General features: G+C 36.0%; 1 protein-coding gene across 1 annotated transcript in view; it reads right to left on the reverse strand.

Annotated features, from left to right (window-relative positions):
- DNAH14 (dynein axonemal heavy chain 14) overlaps positions 1-12,372 on the reverse strand; it is a 204,067-nt gene that overhangs the window by 16,289 nt on the left and 175,406 nt on the right. Inside the window, exons 72-75 of the mRNA XM_074316462.2 lie at positions 10,967-11,052; positions 8,337-8,493; positions 6,625-6,835; positions 3,919-4,021 (exon numbers count right to left, since the gene is read on the reverse strand). Coding sequence (XP_074172563.2) covers positions 3,919-4,021; positions 6,625-6,835; positions 8,337-8,493; positions 10,967-11,052 — 557 coding nt within the window. The remainder of the gene's footprint in view (positions 1-3,918; positions 4,022-6,624; positions 6,836-8,336; positions 8,494-10,966; positions 11,053-12,372) is intronic.

Here is a 12,372-nt window from a genome sequence, read left to right on the forward strand (position 1 = left end):
AGATACAGGCACTAAGGACTCGAAGGGACTTTTTCCGTATAGCACTGATTAAAAAACTAGCAAAGAATGTAACCGTTTTCAAGATTCAGTGGCAAATCAAAATTCTTGTGTCATTCTTTTCCCATTTGAAAACTTCTGTGCAAGGACTGTACCAGATTTCCTATTGTTCCAAGTCCTATCTGAAAATGAGAAGTATATCATTGTCATTAAAAGGCCTCTTGTTTGCTCTAGGTATAGAGTTCTGGAAGCAAAGCACTTTAGGAAATTGGACAATGAACAGTTATTGTCGTCTAAACTCTCAATGGCAGGTAAGTGGCTGTAACAGAATCAGGGCTCTATGGCCTCAGCCAGGCAGCAGGTACGGGGGTGCCAGATCAGGAAACAGAACGAATAGAACCAACACAAGTTTCGAGTCATCATTGAGATTAAAAAGGAAAACAATTAATTTGGTGCGTTTCCAAATTGTTTTGCTTGCATTAAAAATCCCTCTGGTTGACTTTTTAACTAGGATAATTGAAGTGACGAGGGACAGAAGGTGACATGAGCAGAGGATCAATTGGGGAGGGCTTTTTTGGGCGTGTGGCTATTAAGTCTGAAACTGTGAGGGTCTGAAATGTTCCCTTATTAGCAGTTTACATATAGATACACACATGTATGCATATGTATGTGTATGTGTGTGTATAATATATAAAAATTGTGTGGCTATGTATGTGTAAATGCGTATGGATAGGTATGTGTGATATATGGATGTGTGTGTACACAAACAGGATTTCTGGGTCAGGGAGAAGCCTATCTACAGAGCAGCTTTGGTTCCTCACAGGGCGACACAGTGGGAGCCGGATGTACCCTGTGAGTGTACAGTGGGGTTTGTTCCTCAGGAGAGGGACTCAAATGATGAAATTTGGAGCGTACATAGAATGGCTGCCATAGCAGCCCTTCCTTCCTTCCTGAGACAGAGAACCAGGCTTTTGCTCCGGAATGTAAACAAATCCTCTCTGGAGACAGAGAAAGAGGTCTCTGGGCTTTTACAATGCCTGGAGTACAAGCAAATGGCTCTGAGTTTTATTATCCTTAGAATATGAGCAAGTAGCTGCGAAAAGTGCCTGGTAGAGGTGATATTCTGTATCTGCCAAGGCATGTTTACCAGCAATCATAGCTTAGAAAGCCCCGACTACGCAGGAAAGAGAAAATGTTCCCAGAGCATTGTTTCTAGATCTGCCCACTCCCACAGGGGCAACTATAGGAGGGGAAGGAGAGAGGAAAAGGGAGAGAGATAATGTGCGTGTACAATTAATATTGCCTTGGGAAGAAAGTTACTAATACCTGAAAGGAAACTTTATTTTGTTAAATTTCAAAAGCAGTTTCATGCCATGTCCAAGGTTTTCCTTTCCCGTTCTTTCCTTCCTTTTTTTACTTTATGGGAGGATAATATTTGGGTCATATTTGTAAAGAAGTGATTTACTCACTCTGGCAGTTGATTCAGTTAAAAATCTGAACTGATTATTTTTTGGGGGTGGGTGGTAAACTTCTTATTTAATTAATTCCATGTACCCATCATTCACCTTGGACAATGGTCAATATTGCAAAATCCTGTTTAGCTTAGTTGACAAAAAAAAAAAAAAAAAGCTGTAGCCAACCCACGAGAGCTTTGTAACAACCTTGAGCGTATTATTTTAGCGGTCCTGTCGTCTTTCAGATCTTAAATGTGTCTTCTCTGATGAAGCTTTCCTGCCTCTCCTCTGCCACACCACTGACTACATCATATACTGGAAACATGCTTACATTTCTCATGCTTCCACTGGTCTGTGTGTTTGCCGGTAATAAGGTGGACATATACTGTTAAAACACCTTTCTTATACAATTAACACATGCTTGTTGTAAGAATTTTAGAAAAACAGAAATACAAAAAATAGAAAACAAAAATACTAAAAAAAATTTATTATAAAATATAACAATGTAAAATATTTTAAAAATATTTAAAAATCACTAATAACATGCCACCTAGGGGTAACTACAGATAACATCTGGTTATATTTACTTCTATATAATATTTTTCCTTTTTATTTTCTTTTATAAAATTTATGTCATATGTCTTGTTTTCCATTTTGTTTTTTGCCATAGTCATTTCATGTTCTCGCATCATTAAATATTCCTTCAGAATTTTATTTTCAGTGGCAGCATACTGTTTCATCATATAAATATACCATAAATTATTCGGCCTTTTCCTAGAATTGATCAAACTGTATGAAACTTGAAGAGACTATTTATATACAGAGGGTGCCAAAAAAATGTATACACATTTTAAGAAAGGAAAAAACTGTATTAAAATTACACTGATGGTAACTACTTTGAACACCTCTTCTAATTGCAGAAGTTAAACGTGACTTGTATTCATCTTTTGGTATCGGTATATATTGAGTCTTACAATTTTAAGTTTTTTCCTTTCTTAAAATGTGTATACATGTTTTTGGCACCCTCTGTATATTGCAAAATTACCTTCCTTGCTGGATTAATATCTTTCTGATATTACCTCAGAAGCAGTATACGAGAGTGGTTATTTCATAATACCCTTAACATCACTAATTATATCATAACAATTTTAAATCTTTGCCAGTGTGATGGCCTATCAAAGATATCCATTGTTTTGATTTGCGTTTCTTTGATATCTAGAGACTAAATTTTTATTTTTCATTTATCTATTGAACTGTTGTATCCTTTGTCCATTTTTATGGGGTGTTAGTGTTTTCCTTTATTATTTGTAGGTGTTCTTATTTATGTATTAAGACAATTATCATCTCTATCTGTATAGACAATGGTATATGAAAAATCCCATAAGGTTTTATGTCTGTATTAATTACAACCACCTTAAAAATGCTTACACTGATGAAGACCTAAGGTGGAGTTACAGCAATGACCTACTTAAAATGAAACGTTCCTTGAAGCTCTATCTCTGTCCTCCCTGCCACCTTTCATTCCCCGTCCCCAGTGCCTCAGTAGCTCCACCTTCCAAATCCTCCAATCCTGGCCAAAGATAAAATGCTGTCTGAGATCGGACCCCGGGAAGGAAATGGGGTATCTTGAGTCTCAGCCTAAAAGCTGTGGATATCTCCACACCATGTTCTGTCTTCTCCAGGAGCAGGGCTGCTGGGAAGGAGGCTCGGTCTTGTCAGCTGGGTAAATACACACAGGAGACTGGGAGGACTGGGGAGCACTAGGACAGGGAGGAGTTTCTTTGTTTCCCCAAAGTGAACTTGATTTAATCTCTGGCTGGACTGGGACCCTACCAGGAAAGTGCCTCATCCACCTGATTTCCTTGTTCTCACTCGAGTCTGTTAAATGTGGAAGTGTGCCTCTGCTCACCTATCTGGGCACAGCACTCTGCCATTGGTCAGTTTTCTTTGCTATTAGGACTCCATCCTTTGGTCAACTGGAAACTCATTCGTGACAGAATTGATCACGTCTTAGTATTTATTCAAATTCAGTGATGGAGATGAGCAGGAGTCACAGATAATCCTCAGGTAGGCATTTTTAGTCAATAGTTTCACCCTGCTTTCTGCCAGACCCTTTCTAGAGAATTAATAATGAACTGTGAAATAGTTACGGGGAGCAGAGATAGGAGAAAGCTAGAGAAGCAAAGGGCAGAAAAGGACACAAATTCTATACTCTGGTTTATAACAGTTAAAAGTCTAAGCATCCTTGTTTGAGAAAACGAACAGCGAAATGGTGAGTCATTTGAAAGGAGGGATCTTATCTATTACTTTAGCATCATTCCTGGTCCACAGTACAGGGCTGAGCACAGAGAAGAAAGTTAGGATACTAGAATTAGCTCGCACTTCTCAACTCAGAATTATGAACTCAAGATGATTTACATTCAGTGTTCCTCAATCAGTATTAAAATCTGCTATACTGTGGCCTTACCTTTAAACTCTTTTGAAGAAGAGGAATTGGGAAAGAATTGCTCGATTCTGAACTTAACCATAGCCTAAACTCAGGGTCTACTGTCACATCTGGACTATTAAATCTGCAAAGGAAAAAAATTATGTATTGATGTGAAAAAGTTAAGCCAAACCAACATGTCCTAAATATCATAGTATTTCAATATTTTAAGTGACATTAGAAATCATTTTAATAATCAAAGATTTTTTTTAGACTACCCTAAGAGCTTTCATGTTGCTCAAGAATTTGCATAAGACCCATTAATTCCCATTTTTAAAAAGTAGTTTTTCCTTCCTTAAGTACAAAAGTGATATATAGTCATTGCAAAAAACCTGGAAAAAATTACAAATTAAGAACAAAACGAGGAGTTCCTCTGGTCAAGTCTGGGACAATTGAACATCAAAATAAAGGATGATAGAGAGATTATAATCCATTGACTAAAACAGGAACCCGTTATATCAGTTCATACTGACATAAATAAATTAATAAATGGGGAAGAAGGAAAAATTTTTTCCTTATAGAACATCATGTAACAAATTTAGAAGGAATGGTGGGATTCAAAAGTCACGGTTGGCAAATAATATAGTAACAATTCAGTAGAAAATTATCAATGGATGTTAAAATTAGCGTGTGAAATTTGAGATGTATATATGGCCTGAAAGTCCTAACGGGCGGCAGATACCACTTTAATAAAATGATCCAAGTTAATATCACCAGTAATGGGACAGACAGACCTCATGGGCCTCTTTGAGAAGATGCACCAAGAAGGATAGAACATCACTTCTGTAGTATTACTGCAAAACTTCATAACCTCAATCTAACCATGGGAAAACAGCAGACAAACCCCAATTGATGGGCATTTGACAAAATAACTGGCTTGTCTTTTTCAAAATGTCAAAGTTATGAAAGACCAAGACAGGCTGAGCAACGATTCTAGATTATAGGAGCTTTAAGAGACATGACAAATGAATGCGATGAGAAATCCTGAACTGGAACCTGGACCAGAACTTTTTTCTTTTTGTTGCAAATACACAGTGTCACTGGGATATCACTGGGACAATAAGCTAGATCTGACTAAGTTTGGTTGATTAGATAATCAATTAGGAGTCAAGTGGCATCACACCTGCAATTTACTTTCAAATCAGAAAAAATTAACATATGAAAGAAATGATAGCGCAAATGTTAATGGGAAAATAGAGGTAAAGGTCATAGAGGAGTTTCTGTATTACTTTTGCAACTTTTCTGCAAGTCTGAAATTTTTTTTAATTTACAAAACAAACCAAAGCAACAAAAGCAAAAACCAACCAACCACACCCAAACACAAAAATAAACAGCAAAACAAAAATAACCTGAAATTTCATCTAGTTTTCTTCTCTGTCTTATTTTTTGAATAAAAATATACTGTACAGTCTGTTTATAGCCTATTTTTTTCTCTTAGCAGTATATTGTGAACTTATTTCTTTAATTCCCAAATTTCTCTCCCACTGTAGGATACGAAGATGATAGTCTTACTTATTTAAAGGCTTTATTTGATAAAGAAGTATGAATTTATGATAATTATACTCTGATTATATAGAATGTTTTTTACATATTGTTAATTATTCTTACAAGCCTTTGAAATTCTGTTCTGAAGAACATTTCTCTAATTTAGTTTTTTTAGTGATACATTGCTATCTGCCATTCTATTGCTTCTCTCTGTCTTAATGTACTTTTTGAAGGCTGATACAATGTCTGTCTGGTCCATGCTGTGTCCTTCGTCTCTAACGATTCTTGGCAAATAGTAGGTACCCTACAAATATTTTTGAATGAATAATGAATGAAAGACCTGGTCGAAATTATTGTGTCATCTTCCAAAGGTTATATCTATTGAAATCATATGACTAAGAAACCTTTGTCTTCTGAGTCTCTGAACTGATGAGATAAATGTGGAAAAGAGAAATTATGAAATAATTTTTAAACTGCTAAAAAAGTAACCATTGAGAACAGAATGAATGATATTAGCCAAGTATTTAGAAATTTAAGTCAGTTGCATTTATGGATGTCTCATTATTTGTAAATCAAAGGGGAGAGAGAAAAGTAATGACTCATGTTACCATGATGCTGACCTCATTCCCCCACGTTGTTCATTCTTCACTCAAAATTATAGCAATCAATTTCCAAATACTTTAATTGCAAAGAAAAAGGCTGAACCTATGGAAATTGCTGCCTGAGTGAGCAAGTGCTTTGGGAGATAAAACCTAGAAAAGTGGGTTGAGCTAGAGAACGTCAGGTAAGGACTAAATACAGGCCATAAAACAAATTATTACTGAAAGTATGAAGTATTACATTCTGCTGCTTGGAATCACAGGATATTAAAAACTATGACACAGAGCTACACATCTATATATTTTGTGTATGTATGCATGTATATCTATTGAGAATGAGAATATGAGAAGGAAAAAGAGAAGGTGATAAACAAAATGGAAAATAAAAACTAAAAAGGCCTTTTTTCTAAAAAAAAAACTGATACATTTTCAGAGTCGTTTTCAAGGTCTTAGAAGAATAGAACCCACATAAGACAGCTTCCTCTGAGTGGCCCATCACATTATTTTATCATTGTTTAAGTATAATATATGTTGCCATTTCCTGTTTTACTTCATTGCTTTAATAATTAATCTAATCCCTTATAAATAAATGTAAAACTCTTACGATTCTACAATAGTGCAAAGCCTTGGCATAAACGCTGCTGCATGATGGCAATTCTGGAGAACGACCCATTGTTCTGTTTTGGTTAGGGCCTTAGCAATGAGGTCTTCTGCCTTAGCTTCCCGGCCACGGCCCAGAGAAATCATGGTCACGTGATAGGTTGTTCCTTTTAACTCTTGTGCAAATTTCAGGAGCGCATCGGTGATATCCATCCCTGTATAACAATGTGGAAAGGTACATACAATTGCAAATTCCTCTGACTGCCTCTTAAAAAATTATATCTAGCATTTATTGAGTGGTGGTAGGAGAAGGTATAGACATAGTGGAAAAACTACAGTATCTGCAATTAGTACCTAGAGGTCAAATTTTGACCCTGCCACTTACTATGTTTCCCCCAAAATAAGACCTAGCCAGACCGTCAGCTCTAATGCATCTTTTGGAGCAAAAATTAATATAAGACCCTGTCTTATATTATACAAGACCTGGTGTTATGTTATGTTACGTTATGTTATGTTATGTTATGTTATGTTATGTTATGTTATGTTATGTTATGTTATGTTATGTTGTTATGTTACGTTACGTTACGTTACGTTACATTACATTACATTATATAAGACCCGGTTTTATACTATAGTAAAATAAGACTGGGTCTTATATTAATTTTTGCTCCAAAAGATGCATTAGAGCTGATGGTCCGGCTAGATCCTATTTTCGGGGAAACACGGAACTAACTGGGTAACCTAAGGTTTTCTAACATACGGGGATGATAGTATCTACCTATAGCAGCAACTGCTGGTTACCTATTCCAATATCACTTGTCCCTTTCTCCTCTGTAGCTGAACCCCAGTGTTACTTGAGATGGCTGTGTACCCAGGTAAAACACTTTGTTTCTAGCCTCTCTTGCAGCTTAGTATGGGCATCTAAGTTTTATGAATAGGCTTTGACAGCAATGTTTGTTACACAGTTGTGTAATTGTTCCTTGCCTCCATTCTGTTGTTTACAACATGGATGTGAAGGCGAGAGCCATAGCTGCCATTTGCGGCTAAGTCTTCAAGAAATGGGCAGCACCCATTATGAGGGTGTCAGGCATATAGCCAGTTGCTTTGCATAGAAAATGTTTCAGATGAGAAAGCCTCCACATGGAGGCATTTTGATTGAGATTTTTGCCCTATAGAATCGAAGTTTGAAAATGGTGAATTCTAAAGACACATTTGATTTGGAAATGACGAAGAACAGGAGCTACATGAAGAAAATATTTTGCTTAGGGTCTGTAGACCAAAGACAAGAAAAAGGAAAAGAACAGCATTTGGAGTTTTGAGGAACACAAGGGGTGGGTCAGCAGGACCACATGTTAATTTTATAACATGTACATCTTTTCATGAGCCGATGTGAATGAAAAGTTAATCAATGCAAGGGAAGTCCCAATTTTGCAACCAATAATACATGTTTGGGAGGTATTTTCTGAACAGAAAACTAGTGCGGATCAGGTTTTCCACATTTGTGAATCTGGGCAATCTTAGTTCTCTCTTTGTTCTTTTACATTTTTAGAAAGATTCATTCTTAATATACTTTAAAATTAAAATCTGTCCCTTCCCCAAATATTTACATAAGAATGGGAAAATATTTTAAACATGAAATAACCTGACACAGGACCCACTTGTCTGTATCTTTTGACAAAATTGATTCATCCTCTTAACTGTTTACAAGCAGCTTACCATGGGTGTGAATAAGAATCAGTGGGGTTCTGGCACTGGATTGTTTATACACTTCTTTCCAGGTAGTTCCAGTTCTGTGAATATATTCACTTCCTATTTTTTCAGTTATGAATTTACTCACGGAATTACTTAAACTTTCTGGCCTAAGAATTTTAATCTAAAAAAGAAAACATGGAAGATAACTTTTAAAACCACCCAAAGAGATATTCACTATGATAAACAAATAAACTAACTAACTAACTAACTAACTAACTAACTAACTAACTAACTAACTAACTAACATGTATTCATTCAGTTGGAGTTACGGTGTTTCTGGGCAAGTGTAACGGGAGAGAGTCTATGTGTGGTGGGGAAACTGCCATTATTGCTCTCGACCCTCATAACTTGGTTTTCAGGTCCAAAGCAAGATCTCAGTCAGAGTATGAAAGAGACAGAGGCACAAGGTGGCCTTCGCATAAAGGAAGGGCCCCATGTGGGATAGGGGTATTAGTCTCTACAGTTACCAGGTGGATGACATAAACTAGAGAAGTGGGTTGGATAGAAGAAAAATAATTGTCTTGTGTAAGAAAAACAAAGATGCAAATATGATGCTAAGTGGCAACCAGCCTTCAACTTCAGTGTCAGGAAGTAACTGGGAGGCAGAGAAGACTGGTGCCCTGGTCCAAAGTGGCAGACATGACTCAGCTCCAGTTACTGCTATTGAGGATGGCGGGCCCAGTATTGCCTGATTTTCTAACTTTTTGATAGAAACTAGAAATATGGATTTTCATGTGCAATCTCTCAACTTGCAGAGTTTGGCTCTAAAAACAAAACAAAACAAAACACTAAACAAACAAAAAACTTGTATACTAATGTTCATAGCAGCATTATTCACAACAGCCAAAAGGTGGAAGCAATCCAAGTGTCCATGAACAGATGAATGGATAAACAAAAATATGGTCTATATATACCATGGGATATTACTCAGCCTTAAAAAAGAAGAAAATTCTGACACCTGGTACAACATGCATGAACTTTGAAAACATTATTCTAAGTGAAATAAGCCAGACACAAAAGATAAATATTGTGTTATTCCACTTACACAAGGTCCCTAGAACAGGTAAATTCATAGAGACAGAAAGTAGACTGGCGATTGCCAGGGTCTAGTGAGAGGAAGGGAGAACTTATTGTCTAATAGGTACAGAATTTCTGTTTAAGATGATGAAGAAGTTCTGGAAACGGATAGTGGTGATGGTTGCACAACAGTGTAAATGTACTTAATACCGCTGAATTTTACACCTAAGTAGGGTTAAAAGGGATTATTAGAATTACATGAAATAATGTATGTATATTTTGCCAAAACAAGAAAAATAGAAAATTTACTTTAAGATATACATGTACATAGAATTTTTAAAATACTGTATATTTTAGTTATCTTTACTTGAAGACTTTGAAGTCTTGTAAGAAAGATTTCCTTAAATTCAAAATCCATTTGTTTAGTGATAAATTACTCTTGAAATGTTGAAAAAACAACAACAACAAAAAACTGTGGGCCAAATAAAACAGGTCTATAGTCAGATGAATTTTTTTTTTTTCCAACCTCTATCTAGAGTGAAATATAAAGTGTTGCAAAAATAAAATTTAAGGAAGACATCAAAAGAAGTATTGGCTACCCAGGCTGGAATTTGCAGTTTAGGGTCAAGAAGGGAATGAGAGGACAGAGTTTTCCCTCACTAAACTGGAAACATAAAAAGATTGTTTGAGGTAATAAGGACAAATTTAGGATGAACTACTTTGGTAAAGGGTAATACAGAGTTACTGCCAAGAGCACAGATTTTACAGTCAAACGCTGAGTTTCAATCCTGGCTTTATCAGGCATTTCGAAGCCTTGGCTTCCTATTTTGTAAAATGCAGAAAATAATTGTGCCTACCCCCCTAAGATAATTATGAGGCTTAAATGAAATTACATATGCAAAATGCTTAGTATGCTAAGCTTTTGATATTTTAAGGGGCTCATAAATGACCCCCATTCACATCTCTAACCCAGCACCCTCTCCTCCCTCCTACAGCCAGATTCTGAAGCAATTGAGAAACAGAGGAGTCAGGCAAAATGTCACCTTTGTTACTAACACAGGCCAAGCTGGTGGATGTGGTGGAGGTGTGGCGTAGGTGCGAAGCTTCCTGATACTGAACCCTAGAGGTAGACAGACTTATCTGTCACAAGCAGTGCTGGGCAGCCATTGGCTTTTTTTTAAAGGGCCTGCTTCTGTATAATTTAGGGCATTGAGAAGCAGAGCAGAAAGTAAGCTTTCTGCAGGCAGGCAGATCCCAAGAGGGCCAGGAGAGAAAGGGCTGAACAATGCATTCTGAGTTTCTCGCTCACATTTACCCATCTGATAAATCCTTCCTCCTCTCTAGGGAGGAGTGAGTAAGGGGACAGAGAGATGTCAGGAATGTTACTCTAACTGGACTCCCTCCATGAGAAAGAAACATTAAGATGGAGTGTAAATTCTCTCCAACATTAACATTTATTAAACAGTAGCTTGTGAAACTGATATTTTGCTATGACAGCTTAGATTCGAAGGGTTTAAGTTACTGATAAAGTGCTCAAAAAATTTAGAATATAAATATTTTCTCATAGCACACCTTACCAAAATAAGTCTTTGAAATGGAGTGAGTTCCTCCCAGGGAAAATGTATAGGACTACATAATTCTTCATTTTCATTCACAAGTTCAGCTAGATATAATTTAGAGAAAGAAACTGAGATTAACAATCAAACACTTTGGATCACTCAAAGATACCACAAATGAAAATTTTTGTTTATGAAGTTGTTTTTTTTTAAACAGGCTGACTGCTTTTAAAGTGAGCTTTATTTCTATAGGATTTGAGGCATCACTAGCTATCCTTAATACCACAAAGGAGGGAGACATTAAAGTTAAGTTTGAACTTGGCCCTGGCAAAGCGGTTGATGAATAGTGCTTTAACGAGATGATAGACAGCTGAAGGAAAAAAATGAGAAGCAAAGGGCATGGCCTACACTTGCATATGTGATTTTTTTTTTTTTTTATGAATATAAAAAACTAGTAACTTTAGAAGTTAGACAATTTTATTCATAATCTACCTTTAAAAGGTATAGGAAATGAGAATCAAATGGAAATGCAACAAGAATCTCAAATTTTTGAAAAAGTGAATACCGACTCCTGTTACCACTGCAGTAGAGTCCTAGTGGATCACAGTATCTTGCAAAGTGGGAAGTCTTCTAGTTCTCATTCTAACTATCCCAGATACAGCTATCATTTCTACCTGCCTTACATTTCTGTGGTATTTCCCCAATGTCTAACTTTAAATACAACTTAGATTATAGAAATAGCTTTCTCAAATATAACTAAAATAGGTTTGTTGAGCTTATAAAATAAGTCCATGATACATAAAAAAATCTAGCTACAAATTGATAAATTTGGGGTTATTTGAAAAATAAAAAGATCTTCATTTTACAAAATGGGTCAGTAAAAGTTCCTTTAAATAAAAGATATTGACTCATAATAAATGATGAATCCAAAATTGATTAGTGACAAATGCAACAAAATAAAATAATGACCCAGAGGGAAAACTCTAGGGGAGAATTTCTTAATCAGAACTGGAAATCAAGAACCTATAAAAGAAAAACAAATAGACATAATTGATTATACAAACATTTAAACATTTGTGTGGTGAGATACTAGAAACAAATCCAATAGACAATGACAAATTTTGAAAAAATATTCAGATGAAAAGATTAGTTATCTTTAAAAACACAAAAAATTAATCGTCTTACACTAATGAGGTCCTTACAAATGGACAAATAAGAGATAAACAATATTGTAGAAAAATGGTGTAAGTACATGAACAGGCAAATCCAAATGGTCAACAAACATCGGAAAGGCACCTAAACTTGTTAGTGGTCAGCGATATTCCAATTAGAGCACTTTAAACTTTTCAGATTGGCAAAAGTTAAAAAAGATCAATTCTCTTCTTGGAAAACGGGCATTCACATATTGGTTGGTGGAAGTATGAATT

The sequence above is a fragment of the Rhinolophus sinicus genome, chromosome 6 (assembly GCF_057876585.1).
Source record: "Rhinolophus sinicus isolate RSI-liver-muscle chromosome 6, RSI-T2T, whole genome shotgun sequence".
Classification (NCBI taxonomy): Eukaryota; Metazoa; Chordata; class Mammalia; order Chiroptera; family Rhinolophidae; genus Rhinolophus; species Rhinolophus sinicus.